The sequence below is a fragment of the Vipera berus genome, assembly GCF_964194415.1.
Source record: "Vipera berus genome assembly, chromosome: 2".
Taxonomy (NCBI): domain Eukaryota; kingdom Metazoa; phylum Chordata; class Lepidosauria; order Squamata; family Viperidae; genus Vipera; species Vipera berus.
This window is the reverse complement of record NC_138203.1, coordinates 21,878,916-21,902,609: the sequence shown is the minus strand read 5'-3', so window position 1 is coordinate 21,902,609 and position 23,694 is coordinate 21,878,916. Positions and strand designations below refer to the sequence as shown.

General features: G+C 36.7%; 1 protein-coding gene across 10 annotated transcripts in view; it reads right to left on the bottom strand.

The window, feature by feature from the left end:
- Window positions 1-206: 206 nt before the first annotated feature.
- The window catches only part of LOC308662494 (growth hormone receptor-like), a 161,204-nt gene continuing 137,716 nt past the window's right edge, over window positions 207-23,694 (bottom strand). For 9 of the 10 annotated variants that reach the window (XM_081318365.1, XM_081318369.1, XM_081318370.1 and 6 more), the window contains one exon: window positions 19,689-23,625. In XM_081318365.1, the coding sequence (XP_081174491.1) occupies window positions 22,636-23,625 (990 nt within the window). In that variant the 3' untranslated portion in view covers window positions 19,689-22,635. Of the gene's footprint in view, window positions 363-2,908; window positions 2,996-4,405; window positions 4,534-6,756; window positions 6,860-9,047; window positions 9,113-10,917; window positions 10,987-13,168; window positions 13,275-13,698; window positions 13,786-19,688; window positions 23,626-23,694 lie in introns of those variants that run through there. The other variant, XM_081318366.1, reaches the window with a different exon arrangement.

Sequence of the window (23,694 nt, the reverse complement as noted above, 5' to 3'; positions counted from 1 at the left end):
CTCTTTAGGATTGTGTTTGTCATAATTCATGATGGTTTGGTAGGGAAACCATACCCCTATAAAACCTGAATTATTTTATGATGAATGCTTACAAGAGGGAAAGTAGTTCAGTATACACAACTGAAGAGCTTGCAGTTAGAGAAACAATATGTTTTAATAAATAAAAATATCCACAAATTCAGTGTGTATCACTCATTCAGTTCTGTCTCCTCAGTAAAACTTGTGGTCTCATGTTATTCTCAAAATTGTCGCAGTTTATAATAGCAATCTTTACGTTTGTCGAGCTTTTGTTCTAAGTCTTTGATAATGTTTCGAAGAATTTCAATTTCTTTACTCTTTTCTTCTTGAAGATGCTGGAACTTCTACAAAACCAAATAAATAAATAAAAATATATCCTCTTATACCTATACATGAAAAAGTATATATGTATATCCATATGCCTAGAAATCCATACATGTACACAAATTGAGATGCTTCAGAGATACTATGTTTCATGACTTAGTTTCTAGGAATCAGAAATCTATTCTGTCATAGACCAACAAATAAAACAAGAAAATTATGATTAATTATTCTAAAATATTTAAGATTAGATCAGACAATACAGCATACTCTGCAGATTATAGAACAGTGCTGAGCTATGATCAAAGTGGTCAAATCAGATTGATCTAATAATTAAGATAAAACAAGTCAAAACCAGGCTGTTTAGTAAAGCATGGGGATAATGATTCCTGGTGAGTATTTGCAGAGGGAATAATGCAAAATATGTTACATAATTTCAATTATTCAATTATTTTTTCTACCTTAATTTACTTGTCTAACTGCTTAAATACAACTCAAGTGGTCCTGCCAGACAAAAAGAATAAAGGGCATTTATCCATAGCCCCTGGCATAGAATAGCTACTACATGAGGGACACCTGCTAAAAAAAATCCATCGCTAAATCTCTCTTCAGGTGGCCAATGAACAAGCATAAAAAAGTCCATCCTGGTCAGTGCCTGTCTCCATTTTGCATTACTAGGTTTGCTTTCTGTGGCAGGAGAAAATGAAAACACCCAGCTAGCTGCTGTGCCTCTCAAATCAACTGGGAATGAGAAGGAGGCAAGCAGCTTAAGGCTGGAGTTCACATCAATGGGAAGCTTGTACCTGTAATGCTGCATAAATACTTAATGGCATCCTAACAGCCATGCTTTTCTTCTGTGTTCTTTGTTCTGCCCAAAAGCTATAGGGCAGAACTGTACTGAAGAAATTCAAGACTCGTAATAATAACAATAATAAAGTTGGAAGGGACCTTGGAGGTCATCTAGTCCAACCCCCTGCTCAGGCAGGAAACCCTATACCAGGGGTGTCAAACTCAATTTCACTGAGGGTCGCATCAGCATTGCGGTTGCCCTCCAGGGGCCGGGTGGCTATGGCCTGGGTGGGCGTGGCCTACTGGGTGGGCGTGGCTAGAGTGCGTATGGCCTACTGGGTGGGCGTGGCCAGCTCTACATCGTTCACATCAAGGGTGCCTATGGGGGCCTGGGCAGGAGTGGGACAGATCTGAGGGTCTCTGGTAGAAGGATGGTCTCTGGGCTAGGGCCAAGGCAGTGGGGACCGTTCCCTCACTGTTTCCAGGATGGCTTCGCAGGCCACATGAAACCACTTCGCGGGCCGGATCCGGCCCCCGGGCCTTGTGTTTGACATGTCTGCCCTATACCATTTCAGACAAATGGCTGTCCAGTCTCTTCTTAAAAACTTCCATTGTTGGAGCATTCACCGCTTTTGGAGGCAGGTTGTTCCACTGGTTAATTATTCTGTCAGGAAGTTTCTCCTTAGTTCTAGGTTGCTTCTCTCTTTGGTTAGTTTCCATCCGTTGCTTCTTGTCCTGCCTTCAGGTGCTTTGGAGAATAGCTTGACTCCCTCTTCTTTGTGGCAGCCCCTGAGATATTGGAACACTGCTATCATGTCACCCCTTGCCCTTCTCTTCGTTAAACGGCACATATCCAATTCCAGCAACTGTTCCTTATATGTTTTAGCCTCCAGTCGCCTAATCATCTTTGTTGCTCTTCTCTGTTCTCTTTCTAGAGTCTCGACATCTTTTTTACATCGTGGTGACCAAAACTGGATGCAGTATTCCAAGTGTGGCCTTACCAAGGCATTGTAAACTGGTATTAATACTTCACGTGATCTTGATTCTATCCCTCTGTTAATGCAGCCAAGCACTGTGTTGGCTTTTTTGGCAGCTGCAGCACACTGCTGGCTCATATTGAAATGATTGTCCACTAGGATTCCAAGATCCCTGTCACAATCACTGCTATTGAGCAAGGTACCACCTATACTATACCTGTGCATTTGGTTTTTCCTGCCTAAATGTAGAACCTTACTTTTTTCACCATTGAATTTCATTTTGTTAGATAGCACCCAGTGTTCAAGTCTGTCCAGATCCTCAGGTTTGTAATAATTCTGGATATTTTCCTTCCAAAGACCAATCTTTCTTTGCTCCCCAGTTAATGGTAACTAATTTATAGTTGACTAAATTTGAGAGGAATTGTATTTCCCATTTTTTACTTTAGGAAAAGGTTTATGTTTAAATGAAGTATAAATACTAAAAAATGTGAAACTACAGAGGAGCCTTGTACATTTTTTCAGGGCTATGAAATAACCTCCTCCTGCAAGTGAATCTCAGATGGGAGAAGCATTTATAGAATATCTCTTTGTTTTGAAATAGCTCTTTGGGATGTTTACTCCTCACTCTTATCACAGCATAAGACACTGTTAAAAACAGAATTTTTATTTTTTCTGGTAAATTGATATAGCTGCCCATCTCACATATGTGACTACATGTAAACAGAGTAGAGCAAAATATCTGCAGTCAAAACATCTTAACTTTTAAAGCACTTTACATTTAAGAAAACAATAAAAACACTTACCTTTCTATAGATATTTTGAGGGAGCGCTGCGGGGTTAGCCTGTAGTTGCAGTGTTTTGTTCTGCAGCCTTTCCAGTTTAGTATTGAACTGAAATTTTGTTAAAAAAAAGAGCTAGTGTATTGATAATGTAAATGAGAGAAAAAGCTTCTCTGCAATTAATGCTATTTTAGTAATGTATAAGCAACTCTTGGCTAAGGATGTTTACATTAACACAGGGAAAACAGATACCCATTTGGCCATGAAGTGCAAATGAGTAAAATTGACTCATCGTCATCACATGGTATTATTGGTTTTAGAGAGCTGTTACAAAGATAATGTAAAAGGAAAATTTCCCCAGAGTATAATGCAGAAAAGCAAAGCATAAAAGTAATACATATAAAATCAATGTGATTAAAGGCAGCTTAATTGACTGGGTCATGTCTTTGTTTACTGCTCAGAATTGAAGACTTTGTAGAAAGGGAGGAGGGAAAAGTGCAACAATAAGAACAAAGAGAGAAAGATATTTAAGGCTGTAATCCTAATAAACTATCAAAATTATGATATCAACACAAACTCTTGAAGGCATGAATACATTTATTTTAGTATTATGGAGCATAAAATGCTCTAAAATAACTTATTTTACTACATTCTGGAAAAAAGGGAATCAAAACATGAAACAAAAAACATACTTTCACCACTTTAATGTTGAATTTATTTAGTAATATTAACTGGATATCATCTGCACTCCAATGATATTTCATTCAAACAGTAGGTGACCATTACTCCTTCCTCAACAGGACTTCATGGCAATTGACATTCCTTCTCCCCCACCATTGCTTCAGCCAGCCAAAAAGGGCAGGGGTCAGGTATGCAAGTAAAGGAACTAAAGTTACAGAGAACCCTGTCAACTTCTTCAGAAATCACTGGCTTAAAAACCTCCTAGGCAAGACATTGTTTTGGTGATCCCACTGACTCTTGTCCAGTCAGCTTCCAGTTTATCCTGAATCATGTTAATTTACAATCTGAGACCCAATAATCTGTGGTGCAGAATCTCATGGCACTGCACATGCTAATAAAGGAGGTTATCAACTAATAATTCTAAGCATGCAAAATACTTTTTACAATTATAGAAACTATATGTAACAATGAAAAACAGCAATAATTTTCCTGTCATTCTCAACCTTAAATAAATCTCAGCACAAATTTCAACAGACTAGAAAGACACCATTCCTGAGGTATCTTCTCTGATGTTTTGATCCCAAGTCAATAAGAGAAAATATTCTTTGTGACAACTCTAGGAAAAATGAATCTAAACTGAAAATGATGAAATATGAAAAATGTAATATGAATGCATACCGAAATCGTATCAATTTCTGCCTTAAAGTTATTCCTTGTCAGGTGGTTTTCTTTAATTTTGTAAAATGCAATGTTTTGATTTTGATCCACAATTTATAATTTATTCATGTAGCATATTTCTTGTTATTCTGGCATATTCTCAGAGTGTCATAAATGGCATACCTCTATTTGTAATTTGATTATCTCATTCTGCTTTTCCTTTTCTTGAACTTTCAGTTGTTTAGTTAGTTCTAAAATCTGTAGATCTTTCTTCTCCATTAGTTTCTTATGCTCTTCCATCTTGCTTTCAACTAATGCAATTAAGTTAATATATATAAAATTAAAAATAATGAAGCAAATCATTGCATTAATCAAATAGACATATACTTTATTATTTTAATATCATCATATTAACAACAATCGTTCACTATAAGAAGTTTCAGTCTTCCTTAATTCCTAAATGGCCTTCACCAAGAGGGGCTTGCAGAAGGAGTTGTTTCATAGCATTGGTACTAAAAAAAAGTACACATTCTGGCCTCAACCCCTTTCACTTCATAAAATTAGGGTACCATAAACTGTTTCCTCTGGGAAAATTTCATACATTGTGGATAGATCAAATCTGTTAACAGTAGTTGCTCCTCCAAGTACATGGATGGTAAGCCATACAAGATTTTGAAAGTGAAAACTAGCACTTGGAATTGCATCCGGAAACCTGTTGGGAACCAATGCAAAATAAGTGTAATAGAAAATAACAGTAGTCAACAAGTGGGCCATTGTATTCTCACCCACCTATAGCTCTGAATGAGCCTCAAAGGCAGCCCCATCTACAACAGATTGCCGAAGTCTACCTTCATGGGGGTGAACGGGTTGCAGTTGATACATACCAGAAGTTGAGGAAAGCTTCTCTTATTTATAATCTCCACTGATCATTCAGCAGTGCAGAAGGACCTACAAACTGTAACCTACTTCCTCAAGGGTGATGCTACCCCTCAGGAAACAAGAATGGAATGAACAGAAAACTACAAAGGACAACCAGTAACTCCATTTTGCTAGGATTCAGCTTTAGCTTCTTTCATACCATCCAGGTTGTAGCAACATCCTGAATTGGGATAGGTGCCATCTCCAGTTGCACTGCGGGTTGGCAATATCAAGCTGAGTATAATCAATAAAAGGGAGTTAGGAGGAGCATGAATAATTCTTTCAAATAGCAAGGGTCATATTTACTTCCTTGGAGTCAGCAGACCAGAATTAATCTCAAATAACAGAACTAAATCATTCCACAGTCACCAAATCAGACTCTGCCCAGTAGAAGTCAAGACTGATGAATCTGGGTGACTTAGTCAACAAATGTTGAATAAAATGGTCACCGTGATCACTGGGGATGCTTCCATTCATCTTCCTTTAATAGTGAATTTGCTATGTTAAACAAGGATGATGATCAACAGCCTATTGATGCAACAAGAGAGGAGAAATAAAACACTTTGCCATCCTTTCCAGCATATTATAAACTAATATTTGAGCTTGTAATCTTGGTCAATCAAATTTACTTTTTATCTTTCTCTGTATTAGGTGTCATTGCTAGTTTCATTTTCATACTTCTTATGGTAAAAAAAATAGATTAAATATCTTGAAAACAATGTGCATTTACTCTGCAAAAAACAAAGTCCTTCTGAAGGCATGGGACAAGTCCAAGTGTTTCTGTATTCTTCATATCTTCTTCATGTCTCCATATTGTATAGATGTTCTAGATTAGAACATGTTGCCGCAATTAGCAGTTGTCCAAGAGAATTAAGTGGTTGCACATTCTGTCCTTATCCATCTGCCAAGGGGTCAAGGGCCACTGGAGGACTGTATACCTTGCTTCCCAGAAAGAACATACTAGTAAGAAGACAATCTGGCTCCCTACACTAGCTAAAGCAAAAGCAGCTGTTGTTGAAAACTTGCTTGTCTCCTCCCTGCCAAAAAAAGAAACATCAGATCCTATTTTTACAGTTGCTCTGGTGTCAAGAGTAGAAAACCACTGAATTCTTGTTTTATCCATCAGCTATCCATGAAGGACCACCAGCTGCTGCTCAGAGACTAGCTTGCTCTGAATTATGGGTAAATTATAGCAATGGATTCACGGTTCTGTTGCAAACTTGAAGAAATCCCTTACTTCCTCTTCCCTTTTGCTGGTATATTTTCTTTACTGTTTTTAAGCAGAAGTAAAAGCTAGTTTGTTTTTTAGGTGATGTAAAGGGTGTTTTTTTATGACACAATTCGTATCTGAAAGGCAGGATGAACAAAGTGTATTACACATCTAAAACTGCCTAATTTGCTAGAATGGAAAATAAATTATTAAAGATGTGCAGAGCATATATGTGGAACTTTACACTTACTCTCTTTTTCAGTTGGGAATAGATATTTTTGAAATACTTGAAATATGTAATTCTCAATCTTTTATTAGTGAAAAAATAAATTAATAGTGCACTCAATGAAGGCTATGCCTTACACTCTGTATCTCTCAAGCACTGTATACATATTATTATGCTTACGTTGCTTGTTCATGTCGCTGTGAAGTTTGCTCTGTTCATGGTTGTGTTCCTTCTCCTTGTTTTTTATTTCCATAATGAGTTTATCAACCATATTTTCATATTCCTATGAATTTATTGAAATATATAAGTCTTTGCAATTGATTTATCTTAACATAATTTTCATTCAATGCAAATTGCTTTTTTTTTTTACTGAAACTTTAAATTCGGTTCCTCAAGGGCAGGGGTAGGCAACCTCGGCTCTTTTATGACTCATGGACTTCAACTCCCAGAATTCCTGAGCCAGCCAAGCTGGCTCAGGAATTCTGGAAGTTGAAGTCCATGAGTCATAAAAGAGCCGAGGTTGCCCACCCCTGCTCAAGGGGTTCCTTTAGCTTTGGGATCATTCTGGCACCTATTGGTCACTTTAGGTGGTACAGGCATACCTGAACCCACTGGTTCCTGGGCATGGTCTTCCAGAGCCATGGAAAGATGGAAAGTGCAATTCTTTAAACTGGGCTCTCCTCTTGTACCTACCAGTAAGACAATCTCTAGTTTGGAAATCTGAATCAAGCAAAACAAGAGCTGACTAAAAGTGATGGAGACAGGCAGTGTATGTGTGTGTGTGTGTGTGTGTGTGAGAGAGAGAGAGAGAGAGAGAGAGAGAGAGAGAGAGAGAGAGAGGGAGGGAGAGAGAGAGAGAGAGAGAGAGAGAGAGAGAGAGAGAGAGAGAGAGAGAGAGAGAGAGAGAGAGAGAGAGAGAGAGAGTGATGGGAGGGAGGTGGATGAAAAAAATGAGCTGATTTTCTCGATTTCTTCACAGTGCAACCTTCCTTGTACCTAGCAGCTGTGATTTGGACTTCTTTTGAAAATAGGGAATAGGGGTCTAGCTGTCTGTTAAAATTCTTTCCTGTTAGCTGGTAAGGTCTGGTGGGAGAGGAACTAAGCCAAGAGAATTTACCAATACTTGTCCTTAACGTGCCCTCCAGATTGTAAAGAGTATAGCCCTATTTGGCAGTATCATGCTAGTAGCAAATCTTATGCTAGTATCTTTGGTTAGCATTTTAACTTGGCTAGAAGGAAATTCTTAATGCCTATAGACAGGCAGCAGAAAACTAATCTAGGGAAAAGGGGAGGGGGAGAGAGATCTGAAGCAACAGATTGAAGGTCTTCAAATACCACTCTCTTCAAAAGAGATCAAGCCAGTCTTAAAGCAACAAAAGTCCTCTCAAACTCCACACAAAAAGAAAACAATTTGCAAACCCTTCCCTTCCATGAGGGCATTGCTCAAAGAAGAACAAGTAGCCGGGTGCCACTTTGCAATTCTCTGACTCCCTGCTGAAGAGGAAGTAATGACTTAAATCTTGTCAATTTATCTCATGTTTCTTTGATCTGAACTTTGTTGTTGTTAGCTGCGAAGTCGTGTCCGACCCATCGCAACCCCATGGACAACATTCCTCCAGGCCTTCCTGTCCTCTACCATCTTCTGGAGTCCATTTAAGCTCACGCCTACTGCTTCATGATCTGAACTACTAAAGCTCTAAAGAGCTAGGATAAATCCTATTATAGTGGAATCAACAGGAATGTATGCATTTGTCTGATTGTATTAAAAACAAATCTAAATTGTTGCAGAGAAGTAAGTCGTGTTTCCCCTTTATCAGTTATGAACAGTTTGCAACATCAGTCTAAAAGCCAGGAGGTAAGGTGATGCTTCCCAGACAGTAGGAAAACAGATTGTCCACAAATTCTGCAGAGTTCAATCACTGCAAATGAAACCTTGATGTGTGTGTGTGTGATTTCAGAAGCACTGCAGCTGAGCCAAAAATAAATCCACTGAGCCTTTTCAATGTTCTAATAAGATAATTTTCCAAGCCTTTTTAATGGGAATTTGAACATAGGTTTGCATTCAAACATTATGCTTTAGTAGTAAAGGGCAAAGTCTTCCTTCCAAACAGTAAAGATGTTTGTATTTATACAATTGCCTTAAAAAGTCATAAAATGTAATAAGCAAATTTTACCAATGTACATACTGTTGCTGTTATGCACTTGCAAATAATTGCTCCATCCCAGTTACAACTCCTGGAGACTATCAGGAACAAGTAAAAAACTACCCAGAAACAATGCTGGCCTTTTTTGTGATGGTGAGCCCCAAATAAGGCATTGAATATTAATCCAACAGTCTAATATGCTTTTATTTAAGTCATTAATGAACAAGAAGGAAGATGGTAGTGATTACTATAAAAATCAGGAAATCATCTAAATAAATCATCCCTAGAAATCAGAAATAAGAAGTTTTGAAAACAGAATGCTCCTACCTTTTCATGAGTCTTCAATTTCTCTTCTAAAATCTGGATTGTGTTTTTGAGTTTCTCATTTTCATCTATATAAGAATATTAATATTACAAAATAAGAGCAATAAATAAATTCCCAACTGTTCTGAACTCTAAAAAATAGTAAGAATCCTTGCCTTGATTAATAATAATAATAATAATAATAATAATAATAATAATAATAATAATAATAATAATAATAATAATGATGATGATGATGATGATGATGATGATGATGATGATGATGTCTGGATAGTGGACGTGGCAGTGCCTGGAGACAGCAGAATAGATGAGAAAGAACTGGAGAAGATAACAAAATACAAAGACCTACAAATAGAAATAGAAAGACTGTGGCAAAGGCAAGCAAGGGTAGTACCAATAGTAATAGGTGCCTTGGGTGCAATTCCAAAATAACTGGAGCATCACTTGAACACCATTGGCATTGACAAATTCGCCATTAGTCAATTGCAAAAGGCAGCCTTACTAGGAACTGCTTCCATCCTATCTGCCTATCCCAGGTCCTTGGTAAGGACTCGATAGGTAGACAAAAATTCCAAATCCAGTCTGAACATCTGGCTGACTGTGCGATGATGATGATGATTATTATTATTATTATTAATAATGATGATGATGATGATGATGTTGGAAGGGAGCTTCGAGGTCATCTAGTCCAACCCCCTGCTCAGGCAGGAAACCCTATACCATTTCAGACAAATGGCTGTCCAATCTCTTCTTAAAAACTTCCATTGTTGGAGCATTCACACCTTCTGGAGGCAGGTTGTTCCACTGATTAATTGTTCTAACTGTCAGGAAGTTTCTCCTTAGTTCTAGGTTGCTTCTCTCCTTGATTAGTTCCCATCCGTTGCTTCTCGTCCTGCCTTCAGGTGCTTTGAAGAATAGCTTGACCACCACTTCTTTGTGGCAACCCCTGAGATATTGGAACACTGCTATCATGTCTCCCCTGGTCCTTCTCTTCATTACACTAGACATTCCCAATTCCAGCAACTCTTCCTTATATGTTTTATCTTGATTTAAACTGATTTAAAACTGCAAGGCCAAATAAATTAAGGGGTTCTTGCTTAAGACAACAAGAGAAGACAAAAGTTAAAGGTTCCTGAATCTTTTCAACTCTCGTATTCTCCCTCAACTGGATATGCTTGCAAAATCAATACCATAAAAGAATAATATTTTTTTTACTTGCTTTTATGGAATAATATTCTTGGAAAGGGGATGCAAATCAGAGTGGCAATAGAACTGAAAATATTTAAGAAGCAACTTACTGTCTGAAGGACGATTTGAATGGGAAAGATGCTTCTCATGAAAAACACTCTGCATGTGCTGTACTGATAAATTGTTCATGAATTGCTTTTTTCCCCCCCTTAAGGATCAGGCATAAATTCTTCTGGCTATATAGGTGGTTCTTGACTTATGACCACAGTTGTGACCAGAATTTCCATCACAAGTTGTTACAGTTCTAAGTAGAGTCACCATGAGATTGAATGCAATTTTATGACCATTTTTACAGCAGTCATTAAGCCAATCAAGCTTCCTCAGTGGGTGTTTTTTGCTGGAAACAGGTAAAAAAAGCTCACAAATTATGATCATGTGACCATAGAATGCTGCAACTGTTTGTAAATATGAGCCGGTTACCAAGCACACAAATTGTGATCATGTGACTCTGCAGGTAGTGTGATGGTTGTAAGGGTGACCACGATTGTAAAGCGCTTTTTCCAAGGCCGTTGTAACTGTAAACTGTCAGTAAATAACTGGTTTTAAGTCAAAGACTACCTGTACAGGATTTGTCTCTCAACTTACTAAAAATAACACTCTACGAAATCACATTGCACTTATTTACCTCTCAAATTATACTGGTCTTCTATAGTTTGTTGAAGACCTTTAATCACATTATGGAAAGTAGCACTGTCTTTTAAAAAGAAAAAAAGAAAAGAAATTAACATATTTATTTTTAAATTGTTGTTATTTTGATAATTATACAAACTTTTTAAAATTATTGGGCTGAGGCACACATGCTTCTAATATGGGTATAATGAAAGAAAACCCAAATTTAATACCTGAAGTATTTTTTTTTCTATTTTAAGTTTAAGTATCAGCAACTGTATTTTAAAATGTACTGTGTTGTCCTGTTCTATCTCCAATTGCAGTTAGTGGCCACAAGATGGACCTCTGGTATCCTTAATTTTCAGACCATTTACTCATAACATTAATTTTAAAATTAAAATGTGAAACACTGCTTCTTAAAAGTTCAAGGAATACAAATGTGGCGAGTTTAAAGTCCTATTATATTTTTCATTTCTGGAAAGATCTAAAAATGGTACTAAAATATTGATTCTTCTACAGAAGTGATGAAGAATCTTTTGGGCCTGGCATCTCAAAAATTCAGAAAATGCCAACTTGATTCTGCTGCCATGTCATATGTATACCCGAACAAAAGAGAAGCAATTCTTTACACATTCATTTTTTAAAAAAATATAGTTTCATCATATGTGATCCTCAGGATCTGCTTGGTGCTGCTTACCTTCAGGTGGTATTCCCTTTCTATAAACAGACCCCTGAGAATTACCTGAGGCAGTTCTAGGTCACATGAGACCTTCATTCTTGAGATGGCTTTGAAGAATCCTCTTCTTCAGCTCCTGCAGCCTCTGCAAACCACACATCCCTTACAATTTTCAGAGGCTTTGAAGACCACATGCCCTGTAGGATCCAAGGGCCGTGCAAGAACACATTCTATTCTTGCGTGATCTCCACAGCCTCTAAAAATTGCACAAGATGGTGCAATTTCCAAATATAGTGTGCTTTCAATAATAGTTGTCAAGTGTTGCTGAATGCTGGTGTGTCACCCAAATGTCAGTCCTGTCACCTTCGACACACGTGTCATAAGTTCACCACCCATTGTCCTGCAGTAATGAACAAATGCCCAACAATCTTCCAACATGGTATACAAGTATCTATTATGATAGTGGGCAAGATGTGTGCATTGCAGAGGGCAAGGTGGAGACAAGGGGACTGCTTCAGATGGAGCAACATTTGCCTGCATAAAAGCAATACATTTGCCAGGAAGAAATAGCAAGGTAGTATGTATGGCTATAGAGCCAATTTGGTATAGTGTCGATCAGGTTACAAACTGGGAGATCATGAATTCTTGTCCTTCCTAAGCACCTTCCTCTCAGCCCTGAGAAACAAGCAATGGCAAATCACTTCTGAAAAATATAACCAAGAAAACTGCAGGGACTTGTCCATGCAGTCTCTGAGAATTGGACATGACTGAATGAAAGAAAAAGAAATGTATTATTATGACAGCTGTTCCATATCTAAAGATCTGAGCAGTGGTGGGATTCAGCCAGTTTGCACCAGTTCGGCAGAAATGGTAGTTAATTTTTTGTTGCCCATGCCTAGAATGGACTTCCGGAAGCAGCATCCACACAGAGAACTGATTGTTCACTTATTTGAATCCCACCACTGGATTTGAGGCTTAGTTACTGTGACCCTTTTCATTCACCTGTTAGCAATATCCAGAGCCATTCTAAAGTGGCAGTGAACTTCACTCCCTAAAAGATCCAATTGCTTTCCAGTTGCTTTTTAAATAGTGGAAATGTATAGGGAAGTGCTCTTCCCACTACAAAACCCCTATGCTTTGAATGCCAGCTCCTTTTGGGCTGGTGCAACAACAAGGAAAAGTTCATTGCCACTAGACAGAGTATTGGGGTTGCTCTGCTGTTGGACTACCTTCATTACACAAAGATAGTGTTATGTACTGGGCTCTTAAAGAATACCACGTGGGAGCAGCTAACAACTCTCCAGCAACCCAGACTACAAGTCTACTGTGGTGCAATTGGCTATCTCCAGGCAGCAATGGTTGATTCAAACCTATTGGCTGACGCCTGGGGGTAGACTATATATTGCGGCTAGTTGCAGACTTTTCCCCAGTACAGTTTCAGCACGAAATAAACTATGAGTTACCTTGTACTCAGCTTCGCGTCTCATTCCTGCGCCAAAGAACCCGCTATTTAACAGATAGTATCACATACACATTGTATAGACCCGACACATGTTTGATGGAAAACACTGCCAAGGAAATGAAGGCTTACCTTGTTTAGCCATCTCTTCCCTTGATTGGCTTATTGTCAGCAATGTATTTGTTTTGTTCAACTCAAGATTCAGAACATGATTTTTCCCATGAAGTTCTGACATTTTCTGTAAGAAATTATTTGAATTCCAAATGACACCTCTTGTTTGAAGTATCTTTCCCAGCTCTGCAATTATTTTGTCAGAAAAATCTATTTTTTAAAAATACATGCTGAATGTTTACTGACATTTGGTCAACTATTAGAAAACTGAAAGCATGACCCTTAAAAAAACCCAGAATGATCTTGGATGTGCTTCACAGAGAATGGTGAATGTAAGGGGACTGATTTCTGAAACCGAATACTGACTGAATAAAACAACAATAATAAAACAATAAAATTCGTTCTCTAACTATTGGGATTCAGGACAGGGATTTTGTTAAGTTCTTTTCCAGAAATTATTTTTGAAGAAATGGAATCCAAGAGTCCCTTAGGAAGGTAAATCTGACGTGCTTATATTTGGATATAATTTTTTTTTCTACTTCATTTTTTACCGTTTCTATATGTGAGAAGTCTTCCAAAAATTTGTCAAGATTCACCACACTAGTTTTCTTCATGTTGCAAGACTGCTTCACAGTTTGCTGTATATCAAAGAGAAATATGTATAAATTAAACCATCTTAAACATAATGGTCTATTCCTTTGCCAGGAGAAGCAATTTCCATGGGAAGAATTAGCATTCTTTTTTTTAACATGATAAGAAGTGCCACAGTTAAAATTTAAAATATATGGCACAAATGTTACAGCCATTTTTGTAGACAAGGCCATGCATTGTATTCAGCAATGCTTATTGTTAAATTGTTAAATATGCTAACAATATTGCTATTGTTAAGTATGTCTAAGATTCCTATCTTAGACTCAAGTATCAACATCAAGAATATTGATATTTAAAAATTATTAAAAATTTCATATTTGGCTTAAATAGCTCTGCTTGCATAATTTCAGTTTGTTTATATACTGTTGATATTTTAAGCTCTTCCCAGTTATAAATTCATCAGTGTATTTTTATTTATTAAATTTATATGCCAGCCATCTCACTGTTGAAGCAACTCTACTTATGTTATTTATCAAGTCTGTGTTGTGTCATGCTAAAAAAAGTGTTGTTCTTCAGAGTTTGTTGAAAGTTTGTTGTAGTTTAAACACTGAATGTACTAGTCCCATGATGATCTGTATACATAGTTAAGAGCATTGACATTTTCTCTGATTTGGCTATCACTAGCTATGCAAAGTCTGTTTTTTTTAAAGTAACTGAAATTTGGACAGTTGTAAATAACATTTTAGTCAGTAATAATTTTGCCTTTAGGGAACCAAAAAAAGGCAGGGTTTTTTTGGTAGAAACGTATCTGGGTTTTTTTTGTGTGTGTATAACATTAGAGATTGCAATGTATTGTGCTATTCTTATCATTTAACTGCAGACTAGACTGTTGTAGAGAAGTCCCCAAATCGCCATCTAGCATTTATTCAACACTGGTAAATGTTGTCAGGTTTTTTCCATAAAATATTTTAAATTATTACAACATTTCTTGAATAACATCTTATGTAGTATAATATATGCATTGTTTTTTTCTGTACTTAGTGGCTTTCTAAGTATCTAGGCCTTGAAAGCAGAATATAAACCTACAGTATTGATAAACATGTTTAAAAATTAAAATAATAAAAAAGGAAGAACAAAAATGTTCAGTAAGAATATGTCACCATTTTCTATATATCTTGAGAAAACAGTGCATCATTTAAAAGCTATGTTTTAAAGTTAAGTTTAAACTGAGGAAAAAATGGTGGGTGCGAGTGATAATTCTATGAGAGAAAGATGCCTGTAGTTGCATCTCCATTTTTAGTACTTATTTCTGCAAAAATTAGTTGGAAATTATGTTTAATTTAATTAAGTTTAATTTGTAAACAAAGAAGCTATGCCCTGTTCCTGTTGGTTTTAAATATTAAAATAACCCTTGAAGGCAGTAGAGCAGGCCAAGTGTATGTTTTATCCATTAGTTGGCAATCTCATCTCTGAAGGAAAGTATCTGAATATATTTTGAAGTGAATGGAAAATAAATTGATAATGTGAGCCACAGGATGCCCAGTGAGAAGTTGTGTACATTAAGAGAGAAGGCAAGAGGCTCTGAAGGTCGATGGGCTTAATATTTATGCAGCATCATAAAGGGACACACAAAGCAGAGATAAAAACCACCCTGAAACTGAACTGTTGGGCAGGGAAAAATCCAGCCTAGGACACGTTTATGGAATGTACCACTCATAATCCAGAATGTGGGGGGACACACATTGTTCTCCCTATGATATCCCAATGATTGAATGACCCACGTAGTGAAATGCCCCAGGACTTCTGCAGTTTTCTTAGGGGGATTAAATAAATTGAGTCCTTTCTGGAAGCAACGTTGTGCTCATGCAGAGAAGGCAGCATATGTCAAGTACAAGCAAACCAATTATTACAAAAACTTTTCCCCACTGCTCTTTTGGAAGAGAAAGGTACAGTGACTGTATAGCCAAGGGAAGGTTCTGGCCATTGTAGAAATATAGATACCTATATTAATTAAAATTATTATTTAATATAATTGCTTTCCTTTCCTTTCCTTTCCTTTCCTTTCCTTTCCTTTCCTTTCCTTTCCTTTCCTTTCCTTTCCTTTCCTTTCCTTTCCTTTCCTTTCCTTTCCTTTCCTTTCCTTCAAGCAGAAGAATTATAACATTTGCAGATGATAGAAACTATCTGTTGGTGACCTACCAGTTGTACAACTATTAAAAATCCAGGAATAGTGCTAAATGAAGGAAATGTGACTATCTTTGAGTAGAGGAAGAGATTATATTTATTAATGGACTTTAGGACAAAGATGAAGGCCCCAAATTTAACCTCTAATTTTTAAAAAAGGTGGCAGATTGCATGTGTTAACAGTATGATTCATAACTTAGATAGTACAGAACAGGTATACACAGCATTCTAAACACCAAAACACAATTGTTTATGTAACCAAAATAAATTTATAACCTAAGTAAAATATAAATTTTAATTTATTTATATTTATTATTACATAAAAACATAGAAAACTGAAAGCAGAAAAAGACCCAGTGGTCCATTGAATCTGCCCTTTCAGTTTTTGTTTATTTTTATTTTCTTTTTAATTAATCACTTTTTATTATTATTATTATTTTATTATTATTATTACATATTTTATTTGTTCCTTATTGGTTCATTGCACAGTCAGATATTCAGACTGGATTTAGCATTTTTGTCCACCTACTGAGTCCTTCCCAAGGACCTAGGATTGGCAGATTTTATTTTATATTATTATTTTATGTATTTATTTTTAATTTTTTGCTGGATGACAGACATGTTTATCCCAAGCATGTTTAAACTCAATTGTTGAGTTTAAAATTTTAATATAATAATAAATACATTACGTTACGGTTTTAATGTGACCTATTTCACAAAATATTCTAAGACAAAGATTATGAACTACCACAAAGTACCAAACCTATTTTAGCTTAGAATCACCCCAAATAAATGGTTGTCCAAACTTTCTTGAAAACCTCCAGTGATGGACCACCCACAGGTCTGGGAGCTTAGTTTGATGCCCTTTGGGAACCCAACTAGGGTGTCCAGACAAGGCGGTGGCAGGGCAAAAAAATCAAGATAGTGGTTGCAACTGCAAGATCAAAGCCTTATTCCTTTAGGTATGTTGCACACACATAAAAAAGACTGTAGCATATATCAATCACAGCTTCCATCTTGATTCTTTGACTCCACTCCTAACAGGTGATCCTCTTCATCATTACAATGCAGTATTTTGTCAAATATTTTAATTTTTCCTTTCTTTCCTCCATCCCAGCACACAGGTTTTAAAAAGTCAAGATGCAACCACAACTGACCAATTGAAGCTCCATAGATTTTATATGTATTGCATGCATGATGTGCTTTAAAAAGGGATGGGATTTCAGTTACACATAGTGGCCATTTGACTTTTTTTACCTTTCCTGCAGACACCCTTGGCATCACCAATGTCTAACATTGCCCATTGGCATCATATGCACATGCATTTTTTTCTCCCTGTGGGCACTGCACACAGTTGAGCAGATTCAGAATGGAAACTTCACAGCACTTGATTTGTTAAAGATTCTCTATCTTTTCTTTTGTTCTTTAGAGCTGGGTCATTGATTCTTGGTCTGTGGGGCTGTTGGGGTTTGCTGCTACAAAAGCAATCTATTCATAAATGAAATAACTATAATACAGGGAAGAAGATTGCACGATGCACAGATGCCTCCTGAAATAAGTACCAATGGAAAACATGACAAGCAGAGAATAGGAGCAGGCAAATCAATAGCTCTTATATTTATGAGGATATGTGAGAAGGTTTTGGAAAATATAGAGATCGCATTTTTAATACAGTGTAATAGTTCGTTGACTTCAAATCTTCTGTTTGTGTATTGTCTTGTGGCCTCAAGTCACCATCTAATAATCAGCTCTGAATTATGCAGAAGTCTTCTCACAAAACTGTTAGTTACTATCACACTTGCTAACTCTATTTTCATGACCTGAATGCTGCATTTGTACTCAGAACTATTCCTTGGGTTAGCTGGCTAATTGTTGTTGTATGCTTAGCACAAGAAGAGGGAATAGAGATGCAATTTGGTCTAATGGTTAAGGCACCAGGTTAAAAACCAAGGAACTGTGAATTCTAACCCTGCCTTGGCATGAAATCTGGCTGGATGACTTTGCGCCAAGGACCCTCTCTCTCAGCCAAACTCACCTCACAGGTTTGTTAGTATGGGGAAAATAGGAGGAAGAAAGAATATTAGGTATTTGCCACCTTGAATTATTTATATAAATAATAAATGTAGGATTAAAAAAAGAAATAAGCTTGAATTTTCTACAAATTTGAAAGAAAGAAGAATCAGCTGTGTTTTGTTGTAAGAGAAAGAGTGGATGAAAGATTACTTCCTAAAGTACACCATTTAATGGGTCAATAATTGTATAATGGACGTTTGTTTACAGCAAAAAGGGTCCTCCAATCCTTATAGTTTGCTTTTTTAAAATCGGAGACCATAATCTATGCTCATTACGATGCATGTCTGCAAGCCTAAGAAATTAATGCTATGTTTTAATACTTGGAAATATTAAATGATACTAAAAGCAACTTCGCCAGGTTCAGGTTCAGGGTTAATTTAATGAATTCTAGGGAACACACTTAATGAGTGCTAACCAGAGATTTTAATGACAAAGAGCACAGAGATTAGATATTCCAACTGGCTGTTTACTAGCTGTTTTAACTCCTTATATTGATAGAAATAGCTCCCTAATTTGTACCAAAGGTAACATCCTGTTACACCATATCCTCAGATCTGTTCTCCAACTGGAAAAGTGGAAAGACCTCCCCCCACCCCCCACCTTTAGCAGAAACCTAGTGTTTCTATCAATTTATTTAGATTCAGGATTGCTGTCAGATGGGAAGACATCCATACACCTGGAATTCATAAAACAGAATTAAAGAAACTACTAATTCAAGCAACAAACCTCTGGCCATTCTAACATTACATTAATAATTAATCATTAATAATATATTGTATTTCATGGATGGATATCTTCCCAAATTCATATCTCAGACTCCATTTTTAAAATGCATTTTTGCTATTCAATACTTGATTTCTTCCACATATTTGAGTTTTATCACAGATCCTTTGAAATGTTGTACTGTTAGCTTAAAAACTATTATTATAGTTTCCATATTTACACTTCCATTTCAGCCCCCCCCTTTCTTTTTGCAGTACAACCATTTTCCTTCCTACTTTTTCTGATGGAGAGAAGAAGAAAACCCTGTTTGATGTTTCATAGTTTATTAATGAAGACCCAATTTTAAGTCAGGGATCATTTATTGGTAAACATCAGAATGCCCAGCAGATAAGAACCTTGAAATGAGTTGATTTGCTCACAATGAAATAATGACTTAAAAAGGATGGTTTCCCCCCCCCCCCCCACACACACACTGAAAGGCTAATTTTCATTAAGACTTGCTCAGCTTTCTTTTTCTAGGCTTTGATCTTGTGTGACCCAAGGTCTTGCCCCCTAATTCCCTACTATAAACAAAACTGTTCAGGAATCATTAAACTAAAGTGTTCATCACTCAAGTGCCTGGAGAATCTCTAAACTCCGTGTGATGTTTTCTAAAGAAGTGGAATGAATTTTTACATGTGTCACAATCAGAAATGTGGAGTCCTTGGACCTCTCTTTGGTTGTTTGCTTGCAGATGTTTCTATCTGACTAGGTAACATCATCTGTGCATTGATGACGTTACCTAGTCATGTGATGAAACATCTCTGAGAAAACGACCAAGTTCAGGGAGCATCAAGACTCTGTAGTTCAACTCTGAGCTACATACAGTATATTCTCGTCTATTTGTATAACCAGACGTTTGGCCACAAATTATGCAACAACACCATGGTGAATTAAAGAAAATAAATTTATTTAAACTTTGAGGAAAGAATCAGAACACTGACATAAGGCAAGTTAAATACATAAAACAGAAATACACAAATCTTCATACTGTGATATATTGTTTTACGTAACCAGCAAAGTACCAAAGGACATTCTGAGATTGATTGAGGTATTTAACTAGTTTTTGGTGATGGAAAAAAAACATCCAACGAGCAATATAGCATTAATTTCCCTTGTCATTAAGAGCGGCTTACGTAGCTTTATTTGCCATAGTGCCTAAAATTAAAGGTTCCAGCTATTAGAGAAAATACACCTTAAATACAAAGGCCAAATGCAAGCCAAAGAATGAATATCAGAGGTGGTTATTTCTGAAGCACTGACTTGATTCTGAGCAACTTTCTTCCTTTTAAGATGCTTATTTATACATGATGCAATTTCCAGCTACAATGTATATTTCTACTCAAGGCCTACTTATATAACACAGGATTAACACAGTGGCTGAGAAGCAGGTGCATGGTCATTTTTAGTTTTCTGCACCATTTCCTATGTTTACTAAAGCTTGCTGTGATCTGCTCACTTGCTGTTCTTGTCATTCTAGCTGTTCTTTGCTGACAGGGTCACTTACAACCTGCTAATGTGTCCCACTATCCTCTTTCCAGCTCCTAGATTTTCTAGCGACAATTAGCTGAGTAAGATAAGTACCTATATGGAAAAAGAGTTTTTTTTTAAAAAAATGTAAAATAAATGAAGCTTACATTCGTTTTCTGTCATGGTGTCATCTCAAGCAATTTTATTGAGATATACTATGTGAACCTTTTACAAACTTCACTCTTATTAGTTAGGTTGGCCAACGTAAAAGCCCACCTCATAGAAGTTGGCCCAATAGCACATATTATGGCTTATTTCTAAGTAAACCAGAAACAATTGCACTAAGACTGAAGGCTATGGCAAATACATGTAACAAGACCTTCGCCTTACTTCTTTAAAACAAATCAAAACAATACTAACAAAACCACCACCCATGTACAATATCAACATATTTCCAAGAAGGCAGTTGCAATCTACATACTATGTTCATTATTATCACAGCTTATCAAATGGCCATTAACTGTAATGGCCCACAAAGGGAACAACAATGGAAAGGAAGGATTTTTTTTCTAGATTTAAATCCTTTTAAGACCAGTTCAGAGGCAAATCCTAAGCATTCCTCCCCCTTTCCCAAAGGTTTTTGTGTGTGTGTGTGCGGGGGGTTCCCATTATTGTGATCAGTGCAAAATATCTGCACCCTTTCCATAAGGGGACAACTGTAATCATCTCTGAGTACCTCTGAATTCACTGTTTCCTCATTCACATTTTTGCTCCTGTCAGAGATTAGTGGCTTGGTGATATAATGTTTTATGTGCAGAAGGCTCCACGATTGACCCCTGACATCTTTAAAAAACATAGACTCAGGGAAGAGGTAATGTAAAAAACCTCTGCTAAAGATCTCAGGGAAGCTAAGTTCAATAAGAGATGTCTATCAGCGCTAAGGGGAGAAGCTTTCTAAATCAGAACAAGGAACCTTTATATGGCACAAAACTTTCCACCTATAGGTCATAAACTCCCAGATCAAATCAGTAACTCTGGGAAGTTAGTGTGACATTTGCGTGAGGTTTAGGAACGGTCACCTTCCGTCTAAGGCTAAGAGTAATATTAGCAGTCTGGAAAACAGCAAGGAAAAAACCCAAGCAGACTGCATATTTGAAAAGGTCTTGGAATTTAAACCTGGTTCATGTAAACAAAATATAAAATCTAAGTATATTAAGGCGTACCTTGAGAAAGGAACAGATACATGTAAGGCTTAAGCACAATAATTCTTTAAAACTTTCCTACACTCAATATTAATTAGCAAATTAAGTTGTACTGTTTATAATACTGTTCTATTGAATTTTGTATTTTTATTTGATTCAAAATCTAAAATGCTGATAACTTTGATTCTATATTAACATTAGGCATTTTTTAAAAAAATTAAAGGATGTAAACGCTTTCTTGTAAAGAACTATTAAATCGCCTATTTAGTCATAAAAAATTAATTGTATTCCTAAAAAGCCCAAAATTCCAAATCCATCTTAGATTTTACTGCTATAAAATTGTAATGGTTTATCAGTAAAAAAATATTAAATGTTGTATGTTTTTGGTTTGCTACAAAATGTAAAAATATGAATAGTGCTATTAAGAAATGTTCACCCCCCCCAAGAGTGCTGCAACTTAAAATTCTCTATAGCTTTGGTGGAGATATAAAAATATTTTCCTTATTCTTTTGATAATTGCTACTCTAATTGCAGCAGACACATTCCATACATTGATCATAATAATTAAACCTCGGTGTGCAGTCCAAGTATAAAATATTCATGCTTGCTTATCTGAAGCATTAAAGTAGATTTATATTTATATTAACTATAATAATGCTTTATTTAACAAAACTCTTTTTGCTTCTTTATCTAATCTTTCATTCTCTAATTCCCAGTATAAACATCTCAAAATGTTCAAACAAGCGAGAAAACAAACAAAATTCCACACTTGCTATTAGCTTTTTGAAGAAAAAATGATTTACAATGCATGACACAGATACCCAATGTGTTTGGGAAAAGCCCAAAGCAACACCTACAATAAAAGACAGTCAGCACCAGCAACATTTGATTAGACAATATTTACAAGACACAAAAGCAATACTGTTATTGATTCAACAACACAGGTAAAAGTGGAAAGGACCACATCATCACTAACCATCTGAAACTATTGGACACCCTGGCTCTGGTCAAAGCATAGGAACATGGAATTCCCTTTGGGAATTGGCCTCCCCATTCACATAATAATAAGTGTTCTGCAGACTTCAGAAGTTTTCTATAACACTGTAATGAACTGGAAAACTCCCAATTCTATATGTGTTTTGGGCTTCTGTATAGCTAGGGATAATACTATTTCCTATATACTAAAATAAAGAGAGAAAGAGAAACCTATGACAAAATTTTGTTAAGTTGCTCTGTGCTCACATAACCAGATGACATGATGAATTCTTTGTCTGGCACACGGAGAGCTGTTGCATTGAGAACAAGGCCTTGTGGAGACTGTACCACATGAATGGAGGTATAGTCTGCCACAGGTATCTCTGAAGCTTCTGGATCTTTTTCTTCTGCAGCTGTTGCTACCATAGCAGGGCTCACAGGATGAATGACAAAGTTATCAGTGGTCAAGTAAGCATCCTCAGAAAAGATCTGGACTTGAACTTCTGGCTCATCTTCTTTGGGAGGTGTCACAGTGACACATTTTTTCACATCCAACTCACAGAAATAAGCATTGTCCATGGCCAAGGTTGGCTGACACTGTGCAAGTGATTCTTTCTGAGCTTCACTTTGAGTTTTCCCTGTCTTCATTTTTTGCCCTGGGGATAGCACAACACTTCCTCTTGGTGTAATGTTGCTGACCTGTGTATAAAAGTCAATGTTCCCTACTGAACTTTGATTGCTTAACTGGGTCTGGACAAGAGGACTGGTTATCTCAGTGGCAGGAATATGGGATTTAAGGTCTTGTTCTTTGGTTGGATTATCTAATGGCAAGCAGGCAGATGCATCATCAAGACCTGGCACTGATTTCTCAATGTCTTTTTGATCAAGGCACAAGAGATCCTCTTCTTTATCATTTACCTTTTTGGACTGATCAATGTCAGAAGTTCCATCACATGTATCACTTGCACTGAAATCAGTCTCTGGGATATCAGGCTCACAGCAGCTGGCCCGTCCAGAATCATCATCCCTCACTGCAAGGCAGCCATGAGACTTCATGTGGACATCACCAAGAAGCCTATCAGTATCTGATCCTTCAGTTCTGTCTTCAGCTTCATCTATATCCAGCTCAATAAATTCCACCCAAGAGTCATCTCCATAAATCTGGGGCAGGTAACTACCGTGACTTGCTAAAATGGAATTAACTTCATCCAGTTTTCCTTTCTGAAAACAAGTGTTTAAAAACAAAAGAGTAACAATGATTCCTGACATTTAATCATTCATATATGAATT